This window comes from Pomacea canaliculata, linkage group LG11, assembly GCF_003073045.1.
Source record: "Pomacea canaliculata isolate SZHN2017 linkage group LG11, ASM307304v1, whole genome shotgun sequence".
NCBI lineage: Eukaryota > Metazoa > Mollusca > Gastropoda > Architaenioglossa > Ampullariidae > Pomacea > Pomacea canaliculata.
Window position 1 is genome coordinate 21040429 of NC_037600.1, and position 27517 is coordinate 21067945.

At 36.8% G+C, this 27517-nt stretch overlaps 1 protein-coding gene across 9 annotated transcripts; it reads left to right on the forward strand.

Moving 5' to 3' along the window:
- LOC112576356 (serine/threonine-protein phosphatase 1 regulatory subunit 10-like) lies at positions 1 to 27035 on the forward strand. Of its 9 annotated transcripts, none has more exons than XM_025258732.1 (21): positions 1 to 447; positions 594 to 748; positions 6055 to 6118; positions 6761 to 6858; positions 7512 to 7598; positions 8594 to 8778; positions 8893 to 8967; positions 9258 to 9726; positions 10997 to 11163; positions 11483 to 11754; positions 12178 to 12364; positions 12706 to 12924; positions 13958 to 14022; positions 14550 to 14603; positions 15115 to 15242; positions 21048 to 21126; positions 21323 to 21586; positions 22584 to 22665; positions 23723 to 23869; positions 24019 to 24204; positions 25412 to 25596. In XM_025258732.1, the coding sequence occupies exons 3-21, from the start codon at positions 6116 to 6118 to the stop codon at positions 25537 to 25539; spliced, it is 2895 nt and encodes a 964-aa protein (XP_025114517.1). In that variant the 5' UTR covers positions 1 to 447; positions 594 to 748; positions 6055 to 6115; the 3' UTR covers positions 25540 to 25596. The 9 variants fall into 9 exon arrangements, with proteins under 9 accessions (XP_025114517.1, XP_025114523.1, XP_025114526.1 ...); XM_025258735.1 differs by having other exon boundaries at positions 7 to 76; XM_025258734.1 differs by having other exon boundaries at positions 10 to 155.
- Positions 27036 to 27517: the final 482 nt, after the last annotated feature.

Below are 27517 nucleotides of genomic sequence, written 5' to 3' on the forward strand. Positions count from 1 at the left end.
GCTCGTTGTGACGTCAGATTTTGCGCCGTCTTGAGGACCGTTGAGAAACGCTAGAATTTAGGAGGCGAACAATTTTGTAGGTTTCTAACATTACAAAATTCCTGCAGCATTTACGCTATAGTTCACATTTGCGAAACGACATAAGGAGGTGAAAAGTGCGCTGGACTTATTGCCAATCTTCAGTTTATCTAATCATTTTTTCTCATTTCACAGCAAAGGGTCATACGGGGAAAGAAGCCATGATTAAACGCGTAGGCTAAACGCCAGATACGCACCAAGACACAAACAGGAATCCAATGAACGAAAAAGAATTAGTTCAAACATCAGAATAATGCAGGGTTTGAATAGGTAACTAATGCTGAAAGCTGGAACTGCACGAAGAAACCGCGTATCGGATCGTCAACGTGTTTTTAAGGCCTGAGTAGGAGAGGCATTGTTCCTTGCTAGGTGGGTACATTCCGATGAATGTGCCCCGACATTCGATACAAATTTTTGATATTTTCTTTCGTTTTGAAGAGAAGTGACAAGGCCAACGTTTGCAAGGCAGATTTTCTTTTGAAATGTTTTTGTTTTAATTATGAAACCATCCACAGGTTTGACCAGACCGCTCTTTCGCCTTTCGGAGAGGACAAACCGCCATATTGATTTCTCAAGTTCTTGCATCTACACAGCAGAGGAATGAAAAGGAACGTGGAGCTCCTTTTGCCTGTTGATGTTGACTGATTTCTTCCCTATGCTTCTTTATTGTGTATGTGGGTTTGTAATTTTTATAGTTTTTATATTGCAATGCTGGGGGGATAAAGTCCCAAACTAGGTCACATCACATCCTAAGTCATGAACTACATGCCTATATATGGGCATCCAGGATACAGTTGCTAAGGGGTGTGGTCTAATGGACGTGTAATGCAGTATATGGTAATTCAATAAAAGCTGTGTACTTTTTTAGGTTGTTATTCCTTAGGAAAAATAGGTAATATATATAGTTTAAGGTATTTTAATGCAGACCATTTACAAGAATGCTAGAAGCATAAACCAAGCATGTGATGCTGCTAATAATTTGAGTAATATTTGAAAGCAGATTTTGTTTCTTATGAGCCAGAATTATGTTTTATCTGTAATTGATAGCATATTCCATTGGCATCAATTTTTCAGAATTTTCTTTAGGTATAAAAGTTACCAGGTGGCACCAAATTTTGTTAACTATTTCACCTTTTTGTTTCTTCCTTTTTTTAAAAAAGTCTGATTTACTGAGTTAAAAGAAAGGAATTTACGGTGAAATGAGGCTAGGAGAGATAAATTACAGATTTGATATTTACTGTATTAGAAAAAATAATTACCAGAAGCATTGGTGTTTCATTTTCTGCCCTTTTAATTCCGTTTAACAGATTTTTCTTTTGCCGACCTTTCTGTGCACACTTATGAGTTTGTTCAACAGCATTTCATTTCAGTATTTCTTGATAAAAACTTCATAACTGACGTAATAAGATTTTGTATAATGTTGATTAACAGTTATCTTGCAGCTTAATTGTAGAATCAGCTGTATAATCTGTACTGACATCATTCTGCTTTTTTTTTTTTTTTTTTTAAAGTGGTATCATCTTGTTTTAAAGACCCTATTTGATAATTCTTGTTTGATCTTTGATTCTTGAGAAAACTGCCAAGGCAAGGAAGAGATATATTTTAGAGATGGAGATTCTTTGGTTAAAAAATGGATTACAGAGAAAAAAATAAACATTAATTTGACTTGTTAGAATTTTTAGCTAACACAGTTTTGGGGAACATGAGCAATCTTGGTTTTTTAACCAATCTTGGTTATTTTTTTAAATATTTCCTACAAACCCTGTTTTTGGTACACTGGAAACATGATAGTTTCACATATTCTACAAATAAGAAGACCTAAGTATTTTTAAGTGCTTAATCCCACTTTTTCCTAAAGAATATCGGTACAATTGACCACACAATATTTTGTACGAAATCCAAAACATTCTCACTATCTGAATATGACCTCTTTCAGATACCTTAGAAAATTATACACTTCTCAATGGTGTACCCAGCAGAAGTAAACATCTCTAGTATTTCTTTATTCAACAAGAGAAGTACCAAACAATCACGTGATATAATAAGATAAGTGATTTTTAAGAAAGGTTCATGAAGCCATTTTTTCTACAGCACTAATCATTGTGCATTTACCATTATCACCAGAAATTGAAAGCATGGCTATCAGTTTCAGAAGGAAGATGGCTGACAAGTTGGCTTGCACTGATTGTTATCTCATGATTTAAACTATGAAATGGGGGGAGGGGGGATGGTCGGGCTATTTGTGGAGTGTATGAGGGAAAAAGTGAGGCATGAATCAAGTATTTCAAGAAAATGTGGAGGTGGGTGATGCTTATTGTTAAAGCTGCACAAGTGTTATTCTTGGTCATAAGTGCAATAATTATAAAAAGAGTATAGGTCAGTGTAATCAGTTATCCATTAGCTTGTGGACTACATCATTTGGGGCACATGGTACATAGTTTAGCCTCTTAAGAACAAATTCTGTGTGTACAACCCTATTACACTGTCTCTTGTATAAGTGCAACATGGACAAGCTGATCCTCAGGGAGCTGTATAAAAAGTATTGAATATGCAAGATCATTTTCTGCAAAGTGATATTTGGTACCATATAGTTAAGTTTTACCTTTGCTGGAGATCATGACAGGGAAAGATGAATTAGTAATATAGTGATATTTTAGGATTTATCACGCTTACAGAAATTTTGGGGTCTGGCAGTTTTAAGAAAACTTGCCACAGATCATTTATCTGGAACTGCATGCATTCTGTTATTAACAGACTGTATTGTCAAATGGCATCTTGTTCTGTAACCATGTTAGTATGTGATGATGACGGTATGCCAAAGGCCAGTGTTGAATATAAGAGCATCAATAATGCAGTTTGTGGATAGGTACTCGCTAGATTCTTTAAACAAGAGTTAAAACGTTTTGTAATATTAGGAATGCATACAAGCACACAAAATTGATGACGTCGGAAGAGCACAGTTATCTTAACTGTTTTTCGCTTGAAGATAGAACTGTATTTTTGTCAACCTGTATAAACAAAATTACAGTTTAACATTAATTTGGCAGAAGTGAAGACCATGTTAACTGCACTTGATATTCGTGCATATTTGGAACACTACTGCCTTTAGGAGAGGAAAATTTCTTTGCCACAGTTAGGGATTTGGGAGCTTATTTTTGCATCTTGTCTAAACTATGCAAGTGTTTTTAACATTTTTGCAATGTAGGTATTTCTAATGAAAAAATACCCCACCCAGATAAAGGAAAAGGCGTGAAAGTGGAACAGTCTTTGTCCCTAAAACAACACTTGAAACAATATGAGTATTCCATCGGTGAAGACGTGCGTTCATCAGTTTTGTTTCCTACAACATTAATGTTAATGACTTACGGACGGACAGAAATCTGAAGTGACAAGTCTGCTACGGATCAGCTTCAACATGAACCATACTAAAGCAGGCACTTTTTGCTTTTTGAAAGGTAAGACTTCTATAGCAGTGCAGGCTGCAGTTAAAACGAGAAATCCTGTAGAATTGGGCTCAAAATAACTTGTTCCAGGTTCAGGAAAGCACTTATTCATTTTTGGGACATGACAAGAAGTACGCATGGGAAAGGTGTACACTTGGTAGTTTTGCAAGGGAGCCTTATGATGCTGCACACAAAAAAAAAATTAAGTCTATGATGAAGGGGTGGATATTATTTTAAACAGATTTGTTGACTTCGCAATTTTGGAGTTTTTTTTTTTTGTAAAGTCACCAATGATAAAGTATTCTACGACTCCTCATTGATTGGGTAGAATATTTTACTATTGCCACTAACTTGAATATTTTACAGGTTTACCAAAAATTCAGAGCAGCATATATGAAAATGTTACATATTTAGTGGTGGTTAATCTTTTTGTATACCATTATGAAATGTACTGTTTGCTTTCAGTGTTCTAAACAAAGAGGTGTAGGCTAATTACTGATTTAAAGTACAGCTGCTTGCAGACTAAAGCTGAAAATAGAATACTTTAGGTACACAATGTCCATTTTAATTTTTAGTAAAATTAATGTTTGGTTTTTTTTTCTCCTTTATATGCTGTTAAAGCAGGCATAGCAATGTAACCGATGATCATATTTGTGATAAGAATTTTTAAAGTTAAAACAATTTAATTGATCAGCTGAGTCTTGAACTTTATTGGATACTCATCTTTTTGCCCCTTGATTTTTTGGTTGGGGGTTAAAACTGAATGTAAAAACTTTTTTGGTTCCTGTTTAAGGATATGGGTTAGTAAAACTTAGTTCAAAGTGAAATTACTTGAGAGCTAAAGCCTCTTTCTTTATGTTTTTGTTTGTAAGTTTACTGGTTGTTTCTGACCATGAGCTGACTAGGAAATGGACCCTTTATATTTAAAAGTCTACACACTAGTTTTCTAAATTATAACCAACTTAATCATTGTTGGAAACTATCAAGTTTTAATAGGACACATTTAACTGCATTTTAAAATTCTATTCATTAAACTTTTTTTTGAAAGTCAAAAAATTTTTGCCTTGTAAGTTCTTTACTGTTATAAATATAGAAACATTCTAGATAAAAATGAGTTGTTGGCAATCACGAAACATGAAGTGTGCATTTTGGATACTATACATGTTTATGTATTGATATCTGTACTGTAATATCCCTTGTACACTGTTTCATTAAGAAATTTTACAAGATAGTGTCACTGACCTTTTCAAGGCATAAGGAGCTCCATGAACGATTATCTTAAGTTACAGCTTACTAGCTTAGAATCTGCCTTGCAAAATGGCCAGTAATTTTGACTTTGCATTTGATTTTGTGTTCTTTTGTGTTGATGTTAATGCTTTGTTGACACGTTGAAATAAAGATGCATGTTTTTATGCGATTTGTGGAAATGCCATTAACCTTCAGAGACTATGAATCTTTCAAGAGAGCTGGATTTTATGTGTACTTTATTTCAGATTAATAAACAACAGCTTGGGCTGCTCTGTCTGATAATAATCAGTTCAAACATAATAAAACATCCAGCCTTATACCCATAGAAAACAGAATATTTCACACAGCATGTAACATTAAGGGTAGATTGGGTTAGTTTTCTTGGGGTTGGAGAGTACATAGAGACCTATATGTAAGAGAATCATCAGCATTATTTTTTGTGGGGTGAAGGGAGGAAAGAAACAATGTAAGCTTAGTGATTTAGCTCTAGAAGGTTTCTGATTGTTAGTGTAGAATACAATCCTTATTCTCTGGGTATGCAAACAAAACCCATATTATGTAATTTTCACCTAGTCATTCCAGCAAACATCTACTGTACTTCTGGCTTCAACTTACTCTTTTTTGATGCAGTCTTCAGGCCCTTTGATTAGATGTGTCATCCAACCATATTTCTTGCATACACATCTTTTCTGGTGTCCTGCTCTAGTTACCTTTCTTTTGGTTGGGTGTGTTCATGGTTAAGAAAGCTGAAGTACAGTTGTGAACATGAGTCTCTTCGACTTTTTCTGTTGATTCCTTATACCATTTCCATTTCTATGGTAAAACATTGCTTCTCATCTCTTTGCAGGTTTACTTCATTGTGTTCAATTTCTAGTGCATGTTGGGATGGCTTCACAAATATGTTGTGATTTCCCAGACTGTCTAAATTTTGTGTGTAATCATAAAGTAAATCTTGCTGATTTTTGTCCACTTTTGTGGGAGGAGGCTTCTTTCGCATTGTTTTGGACATAAGCTGACTGAGTACACATTTCTTTACCCTTTTGGTATTGTTGGTGAGTTACAACTTAAAAAGATTATATGATTTTCAAGGGAATAAAAATATTTCAGCATCAAGGCTACAGGGAAAGCACAATAGCTTCAAATATTGGGACGCAAAAAGTGTTTAAGCTACAGCTTAGCAGAAAACAAGGTTACGGTCCAGTAATTTAGAAACAGGTTTTAAATTCTGGGTAGGTGGGAATGAATTTCTGACAAGTACATTATTAATTTCTGCTTTTGGTTTCAGAGACAAGCAATAGCAGTAAGACTTCTTGGGAAGGAATGAAAAGTACCTGTATATATAGGAAATGGTATGTGTTGGGATATGCTAAAATGATTTGCTTGTATAAAGGGCAAGATGGCTTTTTCAAAGGAAATTTACTTACTGTGCATACAGCAATCAAAAGCGGGAGAAAAGAGGGTTTTACCCTTCTAACTGCATTTTAATTTCATCACAAGCTTTTTTTTTCCCTCTACTTAGAGAAGGAGCATTACACAGATTGGGATATGCTTAGATTCACCATTCCATTGACAGATATAACTATAAACCATATCTGAACAAATTTGGTATGATACAAGAAAAATTGTGAATTTAGAAAATTGTGGTCTCAAGATTTTTTTGTTTGTTTTATATGCATTTGATCAGTCTGTTAAGCAGCAAATATTTTGGCTAAGTTCAGTGGAAGCAAATCAGAAATGATCTGAGTTAACAATGACTATCCTACTCTTTTTCTATACCAGTTCTATTAGAAAGTTTGTTCTAAAGCAGAAAACTTATCTTTAATGTATTACCTATAGGAGTTGTGACCATTTGATAAAGAGTGAAAATCAGTATCAAAGCTGCTTTTGTCATTTTAAGATAACATTTAAGAGAGACTTAAAAAAGAACATAGCAAGAAAACCCAATTTTTTTTCTATTAGACCATTGAAGATTTTTTAAAAAATTTGTGCAGCCTGCTATTGATCCAGCTCAGTTACTGAAGGCTTTGGCACCATTGTTATTGCCTACAGGGGGTATTCGGGGTACTACAGAAGCTTCCAGAATTGTCAGGTATTCAGCTATTTGGTAGATTTACTTCGCAGTCTTAGCCTAATATATTTATCTTTCAGTCTTTTGGATTATTTTTTTTAAGACTTAATATTGACTTTCTTGTGACAGGATTCTGTCTACATGTGGGGCTTAAGTTATTTGTTTGAAAAAGTTGTTCTCAGAAGGAGCACCTGTACACAGGCTATAGTGACTAGTTCCTAAACTCTATACTATTTCATGAATAATTCAAGGTATTGTGAATGTTCTGAGAGAGCTGTATCATGAGCAGGGCTTCTGCTTACGCAAAAAATTGCGTACAGTACGCATTAAAAGTTCGGAGGACCCCTTCAATTTTCGTCAATGGGGTCCCCTTCAAATTTGGGCAAAGAACAGGGACCCCTTAAAAATCTCAAGAAGGGGTCCCTGGGACCCTAAAGAATTTAGCCTTAGCAGAAGCCCTGATGAGTAAAATTGCGATCTTAATTCCCATAAGTTTTCATTGTACATGCTCACACACACCAGCGTCCTTGATTCTAGTCACAAAATATTTATGTGCATTTGTGTTTAAGTTATTTTTGTTTTTGTTTTTATAGTAGTTAGGTAATCAGTTAATAACGTTAGTTATTAATAATAATTATATTAATAGTTACATGAAAGTTTCTTTGGTCTTACAGTCTCATGAAGGATGCTAACAAACTTGTAAGCAAATGTCTCTACTTAAACATACTGACTGCAACTGAAGGAGAAGAGGTGCTGCAGAAGTAAGTGCTTACTAGATGAAAGGATTTCTTTGTATAAAGTTTCAGCAAAGATGTTAAGGGTCATCTTACCTTTCTGTTTTCTTTTACACAGCTGAATTTATTAGTTATCAGATATACCTCGTTAAATTCAATAGGTGACATTGAAAATGAGATCAAAATTCTGCTGTTGTTTTCTCTGCGGTCCACTTTTTTAGTGCACATTTAACAATAGAACATTCTTGACTTCAGTACGAATTTTTTTTTCCTGGATTTCACTAAGTATTGATTTATATGCACCTGGTCCTTAAATGTGAATAACATAAACTTGTTTTTCCATTTTAATACTTCATATTTATTCATATGCATGCTCCTTTTTTTTTTTTTTTTTTTAAAATGAAGACATTGTGGTTGAATGGCATGCCTTTGCTTTGATACTTTCTGTACCGTTTTTAAAAACAAACATAAATAATGTCGTGTCTGTACTGTTATTTTATGTTGATTGGCTACAAGATGGCATTTATACAATAATAATAAAAGCATGATATATATACCACATACTTGTGCTTTTAAAAAGCGTTCTCTAAGGGCTTGAGATAAGTACAAGACATGAATAAAATACGAAGAATGAAAGGATAAACAATAGTACTGATTACTAATAAAAGACAAAATATAAAAATGTAAAGAGGAATTGAGTAATAAGAACTGAGGGTATCGTGATTGTGCAGAGTAAGACAAGTAGGGAAGTAGCAAAAAAAAAAAAACCAAAGGGAAGTTTGAACAAAGGGGGTTTGAAGCTGAACTAGCATTGTGTGAAGAGGTGTCTGCTCCGTATAAAATCATTCTTTAAGTTTTACAGGGACTTCTCTATAGTCTGTACCTATAATTGGTGGTATTTTGGTAAAGTATTCAAAAGCTTTAAAAAAAAATGACCTTAAGTTGTCTACTTAGCCCATCCACTTTATATCTAAAATGTGATGCTGCAAGTTTTCACAGTAATAAAAGAATTTCTTCCCCAGGGTTATCAGCATGGGGGGGTGGGACACACTCAACAAGTGGCTGCAGAGTGCCAAGGAAGAGGAAAATGTGGCTTTAATGGCAGAGCTGCTGAAGGTGTATCAGACTCTTCCAGTCACTGTCGATCACCTAAAAAAAGATAATACAGCTCGTGTTATTAAGGGCCTTACCAAGCATGAAAGTGATGGTGAGTCGTTTCTGCTTTGACAGTATTTCTGCTTGTGGCAGTATTTACAAAAATTGATATTTTTATGTGTCCTTTATCACTTTCCTAATTAAATTATTCTGCTCTTTCCATCAGTTATTAAGTCCATATCATCGGCAGTTGTTGACAGCTGGATGAAGAAAATTAAAGGATCAAGTGAAAATGATAGTGGTGAGTCTTACAAACTTTTAAATAAAAGAAATGTAAGAAAGTAAAGTTTGATTTGATTTTGCAGCTTGGTTACAGCTTGTTTTCTTGCAGTTACTTTCATTCCAGAAGACATACACTTGTAAGCATTTTTGATTGGCGTGTTATCATGTTCAATTACAATAATAATTTATGTCCATTACATAAAAGAGCTATACAAGCACATAAAAACACCCATTTTTAGTTTGCAAATGTCATTAGGGGTTTGCTGTTTTACCTTTCCCTTTTCAATCTGAAAAATTTTTCTTTTACAGATAAACTCAAGAAGAAGAAGAAAAAAGACAAAGAGCGCGACAAAGAGAAGAGTCGAGACAAGGACAGACGAAAAGATGAGAAACATTTGAAGTCAGGAGACAAAAAAGACGGTTCCTTCAGTAGTGACAGGAAAGATTCCTCACATAATTCAAGAAAAGACTCTTCCATGCCTGTTAATAGACACAACTCACTATCTTCAGAAGGTTCACAAAAAGATGGTGATGCAACTGTTGAAGACAATCCAGAAAATTCTAGAGATAGTTTAGGAAGTGGTAGTGGTGTTGATAAAAACAATTTCAGAGGGAAAGAATGTGATGAGGATGATAGGACAAAACGGAAGCCAAAAACTGTCCGTGTCTTCACTAACAAGTTCCGATCAGTATTTGAAGATGATGATCCTTTGCCTCCTATCAAGAAGAAAACTCCGGATGAACTAAAGGCCTCCATTCCAATAGTGAAACGAAATAGGTTGGTAGTGCTGTCTCTTGATTGTGAGCATACCAAAGTGTTGGTTGAAAATGAAGCTGATACACGGCATCATGTCTTACTGTTTTGTGGTTGTGATTTACCCCCCAGTCCTCCCCTAAAATCAGATGTTGTAGTAGTTGGGGAGCGTGATAATTATAGTGCTACCTTTATTAATTTCCATAAGAACATATAAATTTTTCTCAGTTTTTGTGTGATTACAGCTAGAGGGGGAGATAAGTGTCTTTCGACTCTGCAGTTTGTCTCTTGAAAAATGATAATGAGATGCCACATGAATCGCTTCAAACTATTCATGAGATTAATTTCCGTTCATCGTGTTGATGATGGAGATGTAGAATGGTTGGGAACTATAAAGGATTTTTACTGTTATTAAAGATTTAATTCTTTAAAAGAAACTATTTTATAACTACTAGATATTAATAAAATGTGGACTGAAGTGGAGAATCTATTGCCTTTTTTCTTCCCCCCCCCCCCCCAACAAGCACTTGTGGAATCCCCAATTATCTCCCTTGTCCGATAAATTCTATTTTGCACAGTCAGATTCTGCCAGTCTGGATTAACAAAGACTTCATGCACAAAATTGATAATTTTCATGGCCAGACAGGCCTAGAAATAAATTACATATCCCAGGTAGAGGAAAGTTTGTTTAGGATCTTGAGTTAGCATCTTTTCTTAAATGGTTGTCTGTCTTTTTTTTCTTTACCTTTCCCCATCCCCAGCAGTCTCAGCTTCAAAGGAATTATAAAAATTTCTGAGAATCTTAAGCATGAAAGATTTTAGAAATAATCCACACTTATAAACTGTGTTCCATATGTTCCCATTGCATTCCAAATAAAAAATCAGGACATTCTGATAAGCTGTCATAAATTTAACATAAAGATATAATCTAATAAGGTACATAAAACCTCTTAACCATGCTTATTTTGGTAAGAGATTCACATCTTCATGGGAGTGCATTGACACTCCATTAAAAAAACCAGAAAGGATTTCAGTAATTGGATCAGATCACCATTTCAGTAAAACAGTATAAAAGAAAGCCATCTACAGAAATAAGACATAAAGATAGCAGATTCAATAAAGTGCAACAATTTCTTTTAACTATTAAGTACAGTTGAAAATCCTACAAGGACCGTTCATACAGTAGTTGGGTTAAGAGTTATTAAAATGAATATTAAATGTAGCTTTACATAATCCATGAAAATATTTGTTTCAATGCTAAACACTGCTTTTATAGATGCTTGGTTTTTGACAGCAACGATCTTTTAAAAGATGAACCAGCTGAGAAAGTACCACGACTGACATTAAAGATGCCACCTTTGGTACCAGATGGCTCCCTTCATCCTTCAGTTGTCAGCCCCACTAATACATCACCACCTGAGGTCACTCATGGAAGGATCAAAATTATTCCCCCCAAAAGGCGTAAGTTGGAAATGGTGGTTAAATAACTCAGATACTGCTTAATGAATTTAGGTGTTTATGTCAGAGTGAGAAATGCTGTGTTCATCTTTATGTATATATCAATTTCAAGTCTGTATAGAATGGATGTTGTGTCCATTTTTTTCTTATTACCGTAACAGGCTACATTACTTGTGACATGTTTAACTCGTGGTACGTGATAGCCAGATACCGTAAGCATTCAATAATGACAAGATCTTATTTTAATGGCTATTTCTTTTGTGTAGTCATCTTTGAAGATAAAATATATTTTTTCACTTGTAATTTGTTTCCTTTTTTTCAGCACCTGCACATGAAATACATGAAAGTAATGTTTTTATGAACGAGCTGACCAAGGCAACTTACCAGCATGGGAGTATCAAACGCAAAAAGAAGTCTAATGTTGCTGCTTCTTCAGTCGCTACTATAAAACAGTCCACCAGTGTAATAGGAAAGAGCACAGGTTCCACCCCACCATCTACACCCACCACTCCTACTACGTCCACACCCATCACTCCTCCTACACCTGTTTCACCGGTCACAGCCATGGCTCAGACATTACCCTCAGTTCCTCCAGTAAGTTTCCACCCCCCCCCCCTCTCATATTTACATGAAACTATATTTTTTCATACATACACATGCTATATTTTCAGAAACGAATGTGTCTCTCACTCAGAGCATTTGTGCATTCTTTCAACAAACAAAAAACCAACGAATTCCTGACAATGCTACATTTTCTGACTTTGTTTAGTGAACACAGTACTTTCTCACTGTAGCACATGCTTTAACCCTTTGTATCCACATTCAGGCTGCATTTGCTCCTTTGTTTAGAAAATAGAGATAAAAGATTAAACTAATGCATGGGTTGATCCATAACATTTATAAATCCAAGGGATATTTTTTTTTTTGTACTTGAAAATGTTTTTAGGCCATAATTCTGTATGGTGTTAATATTCATTGCAGTGACCTTATTGTTTCCCTTTCTTTGTTTATTCCTAGTTTTACCGTGACACATTAGATTCAATAGATGACACACCCAGTCAGGGGGAAATTAAAGCAAGCTCACTGCCACCAGAAAAAATGGAAGGAGGGGACAGCACTGAGCCAGCTGGTCAAGAAGAACATATTTTTAATGGTACGACAACCAATGCTGATGTAGAAATGAAAGAAGATGGGCAGGCAGAAGGTGAGATTTACACAGATGTCAAACATACACTTTTGTCCAATTCTCACATTGCAGTTACTATCATTTTTGTTAGCTTTAGATTTATTTTATTATAGCTTATTTTGTTCACTGATGTATTGTCCATTGTCTGGAAAATGAGTTCCAAGGGATATTCTTTCTGTGACAGGTTTTGTGGAGTTCTGGAACTTGTGTATGAGGTGTGGATAGTCTGTTCTATGATTAATTTTCTGTAGGGTAGGTTTCAGGATTCATCTGTTTTGTGATAAGTTTTGTATTTTGTGTAGAATTGTCCACAGTCTGGATAACAGGTGTTATTAATAAAGGGACATATTCTGCAACAGGAGGTGTGGCAGAATCAGCAGCTGGAAACATGGCAGACAAGCCAGGGAACCAAGAGGAAGATGTAGAGATGACAGACAAAGAGTCTGCAGATGCTGAACCCAAGGGGTTGCTGGCAACAGGTTCCACGCAGTCCAAAAAACGTAAGAAGAGAGTCAGCTGGGTTGAAGACATCAATCTTCGGCAGATCTTCTACTTTGAATTAGATGAAACTGAACGTGGTAAGCACAAGTTTTGTTGCAGTTAAACAGTCAGAAACAGAGATTCTCGTTCCCATTTTTGAATGAAGTTGATGAACACCAGGAAACAGGGCACACATGTCAAGATAATGCTTCAGTTGACATGCAGCAGTGTCTTTGTGATTTTCATTCACATGGCTTTGGTTTCTCTTGTGCTTTGTGTGCAGCCAAAGGAATCATTCAGAGTATTATTCTTCAAATATTTCTACTGGCTTTGACATTGTTAGCCATAACTTTTTCAGTTTCTGTCTTTTCAGTCTTTTTTCAGTTTCCTCAGCTGTCGATCTTGGTCATAGGTTTATTGTTTGATCTACAGCTATACTCTTTAAATCTATTTCTATCATGTCTTGGGGACTGCATATGGTGAACTGCATATTTCGTAGGGATTCAGCAGACATGCACACACAGCACTGATAGCAATGTGTGATCTATCCTGAAGAGGATATCTGTGGTTCTGTGTTTGCATTTTTACCTGTTGCACCTTTTTGTTTTTCGTGATGCTTTATACATTTTCTTTATATGGACGCTAATAATGAGCTTAGTTATGATGATAGTACTCTTGTTGTATAATAATATGTGTTTGAGCAAGTATGTGTGCATGGGAATATATATAAATAGCAGTTAGAACTACTTGTCAAGTGGAAAAAGTTGTTTTTTAATAAATCATCTGTTTATGAATATATTTCTTCCTTCTGCTTGGAGTAATGAATTCTGCATAAATTCCCACCATCTCACCTGATGAGATTATTGCTTTTGTTGCATACAGATATGAGCTATAACTGTATAAGTCAGACATCTTGAATTGTAAAAAGGCAACTTAAGTCCACAAGAGTATCATATGTCCTTGTTTTCTATTGGTTCTTGTTTTATATCTTTTGTGTTGTACTTATTTGTAAAGCATATAGAGCTCACTTTCCATTGGAGAAATTTGCTGTACAAAGTGTCTTTAATAATAATTGGTTGATATAAGAGAATACCACTCTTGGGTTGACAGACTTTTTTTTTTTTAATCCAGAAAATGTCAACAGACCGAAAACTTTCAGCGAATTGAAGAAACAAGAAATGATGCAAGAGGGCAGGGTGAGTATATAGTGTTCTGTATGCATCATGTTAAAATTCTATATCAGTTTGACAGAAGCATATCATGTTCTGTAACCATCATGTTAAGATTTTGTATCTGTTTGAAAATAACAGGCAGTAGTGAAGGTATAGGAGAAATCCCTATACTTTGTTCTGCTTTGCCCTTTGTGTAATTTTGTTCCGTTAATAACACGACCACATAGAATGTTTGTATGTAGAATTGAAGGGGTGCGCCCGTTGGCCAGATCTGGCCTGCAAAGGTGCCTGATCCGGCCCACTCATTTTAACCAGACACAACATTTCATTTTTAACATTGCAATTCTGGCAAAACCACCATGTTCTGGCCCACGAGATTTCCTATCATGTCTAATGCGGCCCGCGGGCAAGAAGAGGTTGGGCACCACTGTCGTACAGGTTGTCGGACGGTGTGCGTGCATATTTCTGTATAGGCCTGTGCTACCTTTCATAGTTTACTTACTTGGGTCCTCATGCTCCCTTCCCCCTCCCCTTTTGTTCATTTTTTTCAGGCTATGGAGAGTGCCAAAAGACTTATCAGTGATAACATGGTTGAAGTATTGCCAGTAAGTAAGGTTTTTTTCCCCTTTGACTACATTTACTTCAAATTTATTATTATTTTTTTCATAACTATGCATTGCTAAGTCACCTTGTTTTGTCTTTATGTCGCCCTAATATATTTTCTCCCTGTTGTTTCTTGATGTTTCCCTGTTTTTTCATTGCTGCTACTTGCTGTTCTGAGTGGTCTGTTGGTTAAAGTGCTGGTCAGTGTGGGTGCCTTGGGCTTTTCTTATGCTGTTCTTTCTCTACGTGTAGCACCTGTTTATAAGACTGGTTGCTTGGTTATGATGATAGTACTCTTGTTGTATAATAATATGTGTTTGAGCAAGTATGTGTGCATGGGAATATTTATAAATAGCAATTAGAACTACTTGTCAAGTGGAAAAAGTTTTTTTGGTGGACTGGCTGAAATAATCTCCGATGCTGGCTCCATGTTAAACACCAGTTTAAAGGAAAAAATCTTTCTGTTCTGTTCATTGTATGTTTTTGTTGTTGATAGCAGTTCTTTTTGTGCAGTGGCGGCGGCCTCCTGTTATTGACAACACCCACATTACTGTGGAGCGTGGGTGCAACAGTGTGGAGCGAGGTATTCAGCAGGTTCGAGAGCAGGGCGTTTTGCAGGCTCTTTTTTTCACTAAAGAAATGTAAGCATTTTTTATGTTACATTTAGCATTCTAGAGAGAGGGAGCGAGTGATTTTAAGAAGCACACCCTGGCATTTTTCCTTTGTTTTTGTATTGTTGCTTTTGTGTCAGTTTGCTTTGAGTCACGAGACTTTTTTGTCTTCTGTGAAATTACTACTATTGTCATACTGTTCGTATATATAAAATAGCACATAGCATTCGTAGGGCCTGAGTATAAACAGTGTGCACTCTGTGTACCAATGGTCCATGAGAGTGCAAACTTTTTCAAATTAATGGCCAGAGCTCAGTTCTTGGTGTGATTTCCCAAAATCTGAGAAACCCTGTTCATAAATTTGCCTGTCATTGCAGCTATTACCAGTCAACTAATGAGAGAGCTTAGGCCATTTGTTCACAAGATGTATTTCAGAACATTTGGGGTGTGGTGCGTGTTCTATCTATCTATTCCTCTTCGTGCATCAGGTTGCACATAAGGCCTCAACCAGAGTCTGCCAGTGATGTCGATCAGCTGAAACCCACTCCAGGTGACCCCATGTCCAGCCCTTTCCTTTCATCTCCCTTTCCACTGTTCTTCTCCAAGTTTCCTTTGGGCGGTCTCGTTTTCTTCGGCCGTCTGGAGTCCATCGTAGGGCGAGAGGTCTGCTGTCTGCACATGTCTGATGTTCAATCCATTGCCAACGTCTTTCTTGAGCCTGCGTGGTGATGGACTCAGTTTCAGTTCTTCGGTGGAGTTCTTCGTTGGTGATGGTGTTTGGCCAAAAGATGTTAAGTATGCGCCTGAGGCATCTGTTTTGGAAGACGTCAAGCTTGTTACTGATGGTTTTGGTCATCTTCCATGATTCTGATCCGTAAAGGAGGGTGCTGATCACATTTGACTTGAAGATTCTCAGCTTGATCTTCTGACTGATGTTTTTTGCCTTCCATGTGCTCCTGAGTGAGGCGAAGGCCTGGCTGGCTTTAGCCAGTCGGGCTTGAATCTCCACCTCCGCATCCCCGGTGTTTGACATTTTGGAACCACGATAGGTGAAACTGTCAACTTCCTCAATCTCTTCTCCATTGAGTTTGATGCTGTCTTGGACTCTGGCGTTCACTCTCATACTTTTCGTTTTCTTTGCGCTGACCTTCAAGCCAAGGTTTCCAGCTGTTTCTGAGAAGGCATTTGTTTTTTCCTGCATGTCTTGGTGGCGGCATGACAGCAGGGCAATGTCATCAGCAAAGTCCAAGCCTTCCAGCGTTGTTGTTGCTGTCATGGTGCGTGTTAGAAGGCTTAAATCTTAAGATGACAAGGGCTGGAGTTTGGGAAAGAGTATCTTGCATGGATCTGTACCTAGTCATTTGAGAGAAAACTATTTGCTATCTGGTAAACATTCAAGAAAATAGTGCAGTCAGTTTTTGAAGTACTTTTGACATTAGGTTGAATATAATTGTAACTATGTGAAGGAAAATGTAGCAGGGTTCCCAGGTCCTTGCAAGGTCCTTTTAAGTCCTTTTATATTGAATTTTCGCCAAAAGGCCTTTTAAGTCCTTTTATTTGCCATGCGGTCCTTTCAAATTCTCACACAGGTCCTTACATTTTCTCTGTGACCCTTTTAAGTCCTTTTATCGATAAAATATTACAACAAATTTATTTCCGGAGTAGACTTTGGCGCAAAATACCGACGATTTTTCGCTGCATTGCTATTTTAATCACATGACTACCCAGTCTCGCTCGCGGCGGGAACGTCCGTTTCGGCCTTTCGCGAGTTCACTCTCGTCGTGTCGACCACATTTCTTTGTCTGCTTAACAATTTGAAAGATGCCGGGGAAGTGCTCTTTTCAGGAGAAGTGGCTAAAGGAAGACAAGTATAAAGATTGGTTAATAAAAGACTCGAGCAATAAACATTTGGCACGATGTGCTGCCTGCAAAATATCTCTGAATCTTTCATCAATGGGCGAAAGTGTTCTGAAACAGCACATGGTTACCGAAAGACACCAAAGGCAAATAAAAGTATTTCTGAAAGATGCGCGCTTTTGTGTAACTGATTACTTTCGTCATCGAGAACATCCACAGCCCGCTCAAAATCAGACGGCACCGACCAGCTCTGCAAGTGTGTCCAGTAAGTTGACAATTATTTATCTTTAGCGATTCATTTAGTTAACGATGTGGGTACTTAGAAAAACACATTAAATTAAAGCGTGCATAACATTTTGCGGTTTTTTTCCACTCTTTATTAAGCCTATCGTCTAATTTACGGTGAAGCCAATAGCTTAAAGATCAGTAAATAGCAAAGAATTATTTAAATTAAAAAGTTGAGATTTCCATTTTCTCATGATTCGAACTACAAATAGAGTTTTATACAATCACGAATCTTACTACAGCTTTGCTGCAGAAAATTGATCTGAATTTTTGGCATCTGATCAGGAAAGATTAAAAAGAAAGTATAATTAATAATGTATGCTTATTATCCTATTTTACCAGCAAATACATTATTTTTTGGATTTTTAAAATCAAACAATTTAACATTAAAGCTAAATCAGTTAGCTGAAAATAACTTTCATTTTCAACTATGCTGCCATCTTTATACTTTAACTTAGTTTAGTATTATTTATATTATCATGTCATTAATTATTGCTTTTTGAAACCTGTCTTTTATTCAGACAGAACATAATGTTTACAGACATAATGGTAACTTAAATGTTTTCTTTGAATAGGTTTCGTGATGAGCAATGAACGATTGAAGGCAGAGATCCTGTGGACTCTCAAGATTGTGGAATCACACTACAGTTTCAGATCTGCTGAAAAGTCTGCTGAACTGTTTCGACTTATGTTCCCAGACAGCCAAGTAGCTGCAGAATTTAAGTGCGGTCAAACAAAAGCCAGTTATCTAACTTCATTTGGGCTTGCTCCTCACTTTTCGAAATTGCTTCTGGACTGTGTAAATTCGTCGCCTGAGTATGTTCTTTTGTTTGATGAATCTTCTAACCATAAGACTCAAACTAAACAGCTGGATTTCCATGTTCGTTACTGGAGTGACAATGCTGTAAGGACTCATTACCTGACCTCGGAATTTTTGGGTCATTCCGCGGCCATAGACCTTCAACAAAAGTTCAGTAAGGTAATTAGCGAATCAAACTTCAAGCAAGCTAATTTACTTCAAATTTCTATGGATGGACCTTCTGTAAACCTAAACCTTCTTGAGAAAATTAATAACGACATGATTACCAATCACAATGTTGGTTTGTTAAATGTGGGCAGCTGTGGACTCCATGTTATGCACAATGCATTTAGGCGTGGGTGCGAGGCTTCTCAATGGGAGCTTGAGTCATTTCTTACATCTGCTTATATCTTGTTCAGAGACAGCCCAGCCAGAAGAGAAGATTATATAAAAGTAACTGGTTCCACATCTTTTCCAGCCAAGTTCTGTGCTCACCGATGGCTTGAAAACAATTCTGTTGCTGAAAAAGCAATTGTTATGCTTCCATACTTGGAAAAATTTGTCAAAGCTGCAATGGAGAAAAAAATAACATTGCCAAAGAACAAATCTTTTGATATTGTAAAAGCTGGAGTCTTATCTACCCTTTGCTTTCATGTCGTCTGGCTTTCTTTAGTTTAATTGCCAGTATACTTGAACCTTTTTTGAGAAAATACCAAGCTGATCAGCCTCTTCTTCCTTTCCTTTGTTTAGACTTACATGACATTATGAAAAATCTGATGCACAAATTTATCAAGTCAAATGTACTTAATAAATGTGAAACTGCCCTCCAACTTGTGCAGGTTGATATATGCAACAGTTCTAACCATGTCAATCTGAGCATGATCGAACTTGGCTTCAGGGTTGATAGACTACTGGCTGTAGCTAAGAAACAGTCATCAGTAAACGATGGAACTCTCATGGCCTTCAGAGCTGAATGCAGAGATTTTTTGAAAGCAGTTGTTCTAAAATTGCAGGATAAATCTCCACTGAAGTACACCCTAGTGAGAAACATAACTTTCTTAAACCCAAAGACCATGGGGGAAAAAGACAAATCAATACAAAAAATGAAAAAGGTTTTGTTGTATTGCCAAGGTGTGAAAAGGTTTGATGATGTGACTTGTGACAAGGTATTGTCAGAGTTCCGTAATTTTCTTGACAGTTCTGCAGGTGAGTGTGGTAGTAAGGCTTTTGACCCTATGACACAAAGACTGGATAGTTGGTTTTATGATGCCCTTGCTGGAAAAGCAGAGTTTCAGGTGTTGTGGTCTGTTGTCAGACAGTTACTCCTACTCTCTCATGGTCAAGCTACAGTGGAAAGAGGATTTTCATTCAACAAAGAAACAGTAGCTGACAATCTTAGTCAGACTGCACTAAAAGCACGCAGAGTAATTCTTGATCATATTCACAGTGTGGGAGGGGTGGAAAATGTTGAGATCTCCAAACCACTGATGATATCCGCTTCTAGTGCCTATGGCAGGTATGAACGTTACCTCTCTGAGCAGAAGCAGCAGAAGGAAACAGAAGAAAAGCAGGTCCACAGAAAGAGATTAGGAGATGAGCTGGTAATACTCACAAAAAGGCTAAAGACCACCAGTGCCGAAGAACGACACCTGCTGGAACTGGCTGACAGACATAGTTTCCAGGCTGAAGAGCAAAAAAGTTTTTCACTTATTGAAAGATCTAACAACATGCGTTTGTTAGCCAAAGACAAGAAGAAGGAGATAACAAAGATTCAGTCAGACATTGATAGATTACAGGAAGAAATTAAAAGGTGTTGAATTGTGACATTCAGAATTAATGTTTATTTCAGTTTAAATAAGCCTGCACAATTCTGTACATGTATGCTATGGAACATGTTAAAAAACCAGAACTATTTAGAGGAAATTAGGTTGTGTAAAGAAATTGTATTGTTTAGTATTGGTAAAGCTGTAGGGGTGACAAAGAATTGAATTTCATCAATGAAACTTTTGCTTATAGTAGATGGATTGCTTTGTCATTTTGTAATCTTAATCTTATGTGTATTAGTATATCATGCTGTTTATGTATATGTTTGCATGTGTTACATGTATGTGTAATAAGAATGCTTAAATAATATCTCAAGGTTAAAAATAAATGGGCTGTAATGCTTGACAGTTTCGACTCATTCCATCTTTGGTTTAGCATTAGGATCACACTCTTTTCATTCCTCATCTGATCCTCCAATCCTTGGCATTCCTTGTAGTCACAAGAAAATGTTTGGTCTACACATCTGTACAACACTAGTTGCCCTTCCGTATTCGCAAAAAAACGCTCTTTTTTTCAAAAGTTCTTTAGAAACTTACTCTTTCTTGAACTTTGATCTTCTAGTACTACTGTGCATAGCTCTATTTCTATCTCTCTCTTCCCATTAGAGTGTGTGTGCGAGAGAACGACACGTGAACTGACTTTTGTATTACACCAAAGAATGGCTTTCAGGTTTTGCAATTATTATTACTTAGATTTCTAGAAAACTTGGAACATTAACGGTGTATGTTATCAGCGCGCTAAGGACACTTTTTAAGTTATCTAATCTAAATATGGCAGACAGGCATCAAAATTAACTCTTTGATTATTTATTACTAGAAATACATGTATTTGAGAACATAGAGAAGACCACAGATTCATAAATAATACATCTTTCCGACCACACAAGAGAAAAACTTAAGCATTGATGACTGTCACTTAGGTCCTTTCGAATGCATGAAAGGTCCTTTTAAGGTCCTTTTTTGGCACCATCCCTGATCCCTGGGAACCCTGTGTAGGAGAAAGAATTTTTATAATAATGCATAATTAAATTGTGATATCTTAATTTATTTTTGACAAAAATAACATTTCAGGCTTCCAGATAGTCCTTCTGAGCCTGATATGGACATGAATGTGACGATGACAGAGACAAAAATTATTCCTCTGGAAGATGTGAGTAATCTTTTGGTTGGGGGGCTTTTTCCCCCTTTAAATATTGATGATGCATTAATTTTATTAATTTGTGACCTACATACGTCTATAAATGCACATTCACATATAGTATTTATTTTTCATTATCATCACCTTGACATTTTTAAGAACAGTAGTCAGGTGTGTGGTTTAATCTCGTGTTTACTTTTTTGTACAGGAGACATCTTCTGGAGAAGAATATGAGCATACATACAGTGTTGATCCTGGGAGCATGCCGTATGACCCAGCTTTTGACATTTCAGCTCAGACCATGGCTGGAGGTGCCAGTGCAGTTAACAATAGTCAAGGAATCCAGCTTCCTCCAGATTTGAACAACATGTTGGCATCTATACAGCAGCAAAGCATAGCCACTGGTGGCCAGTCTCTCCAGGCCAACAGTGCTGTCATGGCCAACGTTCAGGGCATTCTGACCTCCATCATGGTCAGTCACATTTTTTCATAGCTTTTTTGATTGAAAGCTGAGCATTTATTACATTTCATTTTAGTAGTAAAACATTAAAATTGTGTGAGTTGCCACAGAAAAATATTGAAGCCAGAGATATTTTTGGAACTAGCTGTTGATGGTATTTTCATCCAGCCTTGTTCTTGAACTTTGACAGGCTGTTTCAAGTTGGGGGTGGGGGGAAATGAGGGGTAGGGTAGGGTTGCATCTAATTGTGTAACATAGCAGTGGTGTTTAATTATTGGCTGCATCATAACCTTGACATACAGGTATAAGAGATATACACAAGTTTCAAGCATTCTTAAAAAAAAAAACCAACCCATGAAATATTAACATTACAAAATTATAATTGATTCAAAACAAGCTGACATAAATCGTTCCTTCCTCAATTCATCATGAAGCAACACTTAGTAATCCAAATGCTTTGATGGTATTTCCCAAAAATTATATTTGGATTACACAAACACCACTCTAGGCAGTCCATTGATTTCATCATTATGTGTGACTTTAATTTATTTCTACATGGCATGATCATGTTTAAAATGTCTTGTGATAGCTTTTAAATGCTCACATTAAAAAAAACCTATCTCTTTACCAGTGCATGGCTGTTGTCATTGTCTTCGCAATTCATAACAAATCACTTCCTCACATCAAACATTTTGAGCTTTATTCAAATCTTAAAATCATCTTCCTGTTACTATTAGGAGGGGTATACCATCATTCATAAATCATTCACATGCTTAAAAAGTTTTTTTAATGACACAAATTTGGAGTAAAAGTTATTGAATAAAGCATATATTGCAACAAACTCTATTTAGTCAATTATCTTGCCACATATATTTATACACTACAGTAGGAATGTGTTAAACTCAGTGTATTCCTTCATAAACCACGGTATCTAACCGTTATTAATGCCAAATCGTTAATACCTAAAATCCCACTACTATAATCTCTGTGTAAACATTTTGTGTTTCAGCATGGTGGACAGGGAAGTAACTCTGATGAACTGATAAACAAGCTGCGTTTAGCATTGGAACCCTTAAAAAATCAAATTGGAGGTGAGCTTCTGCAGAGAAAATCAAAAAAAGGAAACATTGAAAATTGAAAAAGAATTTGTTGTCCTTTTTCTGTCACTGTTTAAAAAGCTATTATCTACATTGGTCTTTGTTCTATATTTAAACAAACAGTAAAATTAATGTTGAAGCCAAATCGTACATGCAGCTTTTCAGATGACAAGTAGATGAATGGTAACAAACAGGACTAACACAAGTCAAGGTGGCAGTCATGACAAGCGATGACTGGTGGAAAAACTGTCCTTGATAGAAAGCTGTTTTATGGGTCCTGAACTGCTCGCGTATCACTCCGTGATAACCATATGGTTTAAGGGCAGTGCTATCTGTCATTTTGTCTCACCCTTGGATCCACATGGACTTATGGTGTCATCTACTGATCTGCACTTATTGTTGCACTATTTACTTCAGTTCTGGATTGTTGTTCTTTGCCTTTGCCAAGTCATTTCTACTTAAGATATCTTGGTCCAATTAAAGTGTGCAAGGTGTTCTTCATTTTGCCATCTCGTCTGCAGTTTTTTTGCTTTATGGAATTCATTTTTTCTGCTTCCTGCAAATTAACTTTTTTATCTCTACAAACAATTTGATCTTTTCCTTTACAGATCTACAAGCCATATGTTTGCTATATTTTCTGCGGAGTAGATTTTTATTTCTGATAATACATGTATATGGTTTGATGCCATCCTACATGTTGCTCTGTAAATATTTCTAGACTGCTCTCATGTTTGCTAAATGCTTTGTCATTTCCAGAATTGTGTTCTAGTCTCAGGTTTGTAAGAGTTTATTAAAAAATTTCCAGAGAAGCATTCATAGCAATCTTTTCCATCTCACCTTGGCTGGAGGACCTTGCTCTTTTTGATGCTTTGGTGTTGTTGGTATGTTTCAGTCTAAGAGTGTGTTCTGTCTGAATTTGTATTTGTATATTTGTGTGTTTTATTTAGTTTTTTCTTTCTGTACTACAGAAGGTCCTGTTAAGTCTGAAGGGGGGATATTGTGACATGGAGCCATATTACCGTAGACTCAGTTTTTCATGCTTTTTCATTAGGAGGACCTATGCCAGGTATGAACCCACAGGATCCCAACAATCCACCATTCCGACCCCCAGGTCCAGCACGCCATGGACTTCTTGGTAACGCACCCCCTGGTTACAACCCTATGATGGTTGGGGGTCGCCCACCATTTCCGCCGCAAGGTATGTGTTAGAACTTTCAGTTACAGATGGGAGAACAAAGCCTTTCATGGAAGAGTAATCGTACATTAAATCTCTTTTTTTCTGTATCCGTTAAAATGCTAATGAAATGTAACCTTATTTAAATATTGCTGTGTTATATTATTGTGTAGGTCCAGGGATGGGGGGTATGGGAGGCATGGAAGGAGGAGAAAACTGGAACATGGCCATGGGCATGCATGGAGGCCCACCAGGACCTGGCTTTCACCCAATGCCGGTACCAATGCCAAATCCAGGCATGGGTGGCAATGGTCCCGTCATGTCAGGACCACGACCAATGATCAGGCCTCAGCGAAGAGGTATGTCTAAGCTAGATGTTAGTTATGAAGGGCAGTTGCACTAGAGACCACAGATGCCTCCTCATTTCAAATGTGTTATCCTGATTACTTCTTCAGCAGTCTCCATTTTCTTCCTTTTTTTTTTAAAACTGTGATACATATTCTTTTTGACATTTGTTAGCTAGCTTTGACTTACTGTTGACATTTGTTTACATCGGGAAGCCATGACAGTTGCATTGTGGGATACCCGAAAACTTCCGAAGCATGTTCATATGGCACATGATCCCATCAAGGTTGGCATTAATGAATTCTGATTGGGTATATGCAAAGTATGTTAAAGCATGCATCCATTTTAGGAAATTTCCAACCCTGTGTCGTGTCTAGAAAAGAGCGCGAATCATAGCGTGGGAACCTTCTATCAGCCTTGCCGAAGCCTTTGTTTGAAAAGCGACTGAAAGCTCTATATGACGATATGTGATGTGACCCAGTGTCTCAAAAGGCCAAGTGTGTTGCTATGTCCAAAACATTCTCTATTCTCGCTAATTCTGCACTCTGCAAAAGCAAATGTGAAATTAGTCATTGTCTTTAGTGACAAAATAAACATATTTCTAGATAGCTTTATGAAAAACCACCTGGAGAGTGGATAGAAGACAGGTTGAACATTGATAATATGCCATGATCTCAAAATGGCTAAACATTAAAATTTTCGTTACTTGGCCTTAAATGCTTGTCATCAGTATAGTGAGGATTGACTCGCCTTGGTTTAGATCTTGTCATAGCCACACTGTTTCTCTTTCTCTGGCATTTATTCACAAGTGGCTGTTTTTGCTGATATAACCTTAGTTGTTGGCTGGGCATTAATCATCAGTTCACTTTTTAACCCACCTTCCTGCCCCAGCGGTCAGTTGTGAAATAAGAGAAATGTACTTGCCATTTTGGTTTGTTTCTATTTCTCCTTTGCATTCTTTACATGTCATTCTGAAAAGGTTTCAGTTTGCTTTAGCTGCATGCAAGGGCTTTTTGTTGCTAAGTACTCTTCCAACTGTTTGCTGTTGAAATTTTCTTCTTTTTTCTTTTCTTTTATTAGTGTTCCTATTTTGAACAGTTCATGTGGGCATCGTTGGGGATGCATTTGCTCTTGTTCAATTGTTTGTTGATCATTCTAGTCATTTTTGGCATGCGCCACTGTGGCATCACATGGTGACATTGCATGCTGCTCCTGTGCCAGGTGTTGTATTTCCTGCCAACATTACTCTTCCTTTCTGGATCCCTTGCTCTGAGGACCTGGTGCTTTCCAGCCATCCTGGTGGGCTAGCACTGACAGGGTCCAGCCCACTTTTGTCTCAAGGTATTTGAGCCTACAGCTCTGCCAACAGGAATCCATTGCTAAACCTGTATTTCATTTTGGTTATTTTTAAAAGGAAGCTGTTTTAGACTGAACTGGTTCTTTATTGTTGTGCATATTTTCATTGACTCATTTGGATGATAGGTAATGATAAGCGTAAATATAAAAAAAGACCACGTGGTATGAAGTGAAATAAGCAGTTAGGATTGTGTCCTTCCATATTTCTTTCCTATGCACATCAAAAGTTTTAAACCTTTGTTTTATATTTATATTTTTATATTTATGAAAAAGCTTCATTCTTAATGCATGGTGTGTTAAAGTATGTAAGAGCATTATTGCTGCTAATGTCTTAACAAAACCACAATGAAAATACTAGAAAGCCAATAGGTTTTCGGTTTGCGAAATCATTGAAAATATACTGTGGGATAAACATTAAATGCTGCTTTTCTTCTATGTGTTAAGCAGTGCTGTTGATTAGGTCAAGATGTAGTGGTATAAATACTTAGAAATTTCTGAAAGGAATGTCAGGCTTATGACAGTTTTATAATATCTTACTATTGCTTTATTTGCAGGTCAGCGGGCAGTCTGCAGACATTTTGTGGCACCTACAGGCTGTCGCTATGGCAATGCCTGTGCCTTCCTACATCCAGGAGTGAATGGACCACCACTGAATAATTAATCTCACAGCATAATCTGCATTTTGTATTGTCTTGTCAACCGTGCAGCAGAGAGGGTTCAGATCTCTTTGCAGCAGCATACTTCCACATTAGTGACATGGCCATTTTTGTCATGTCATTGGCCATCTGGTCCCAGTAGTGTTGGCAGCACATGTGCAGGACAGAGCAAATTCATGTTGATGTCAGTTTTGAAATGCACATGGCAGTGTCATGTTTTCTGGAATTTGCACAAATTATCAATGTTCTTTCAGGAAGTGACAAAGTTTCATTGACAACCGGAGCAGATTAGAGCAATGCAAGTTTTTGGGTTTTGTTTTGTTTTGTTGTTTTTTTTTGAACCCTGCTGTACGTTTGCATAGTGGTATGCATCTGTTGATCACCATTTCTGTTCAAGAAACCTGTCAACATAGTACGGTGATTAAAACTTGTTCTAATATCCATAATGTCAAGTGTTTAGAGTCAGGACAGTTTGAAAGGGGTTGCAAAGGATAGCAACCTTTTCGGTTCAAGATCATTTACCATATTCATGTATTGCAGGATTGTTGCATTCTGGTGTGTTACTGAATGATGAATTCAACTGCATTTAATGAAGCATGCAACTGAGCTAATCTGCTGTAAATGTTTAGGGCTTTGTCTGCTGGGGTGTTTTGATCCACTGCGCATTTATTATTAGCATGTGTCCTTGAAAAGTTGTGGGATAGCCCTGGTGATGTGAGACTAAATGTTTTTAAGTAAGGCAGCATGTTCGTGTATGAAAGTGATGGAGACTACAAAGCCAGGCATATTAAAACAGTGAGCAAATGATACAAATGCATTTACTGACAATATTATTGGTGTGTTTTATGTCACATGTTTGACCTTGTTTGTGGCCATGTGTGAATAGGTGGAATCTCCAAACGCTGCCAATCTATTGGTAACATCATAAATAGCCCAATCTAGTTTTTAACGTGTGTCCTAAATTTCAGATTACATTTTTAAGTTTTCAAAATATAGCACAAAAGGAATCTTGTTATTTAATTTTGACCTTTTCCAGTGTCATATGTGGCCCTATGCGCCTCAAAGGAGCAACAAGGAATAAACTAAACTGTACCATATGATCTTTCATTAGCCAAAATGTTTGTGAAAAGTCCTCACGGTTACTCAAATTATAGAATACCCTGCTAACATGGAAGTGAAGGGTGTTGCTAGCCATATAAAGTGTCTGTACATGAGGCAGTCGTGTACAGTATCTCAGTAGCAAGCATTAATCTTTAATGCAGTCACTACGACAGACTAGCTTCTGTGGTCTAGACAGCAGCTCTGAGGCTAACGT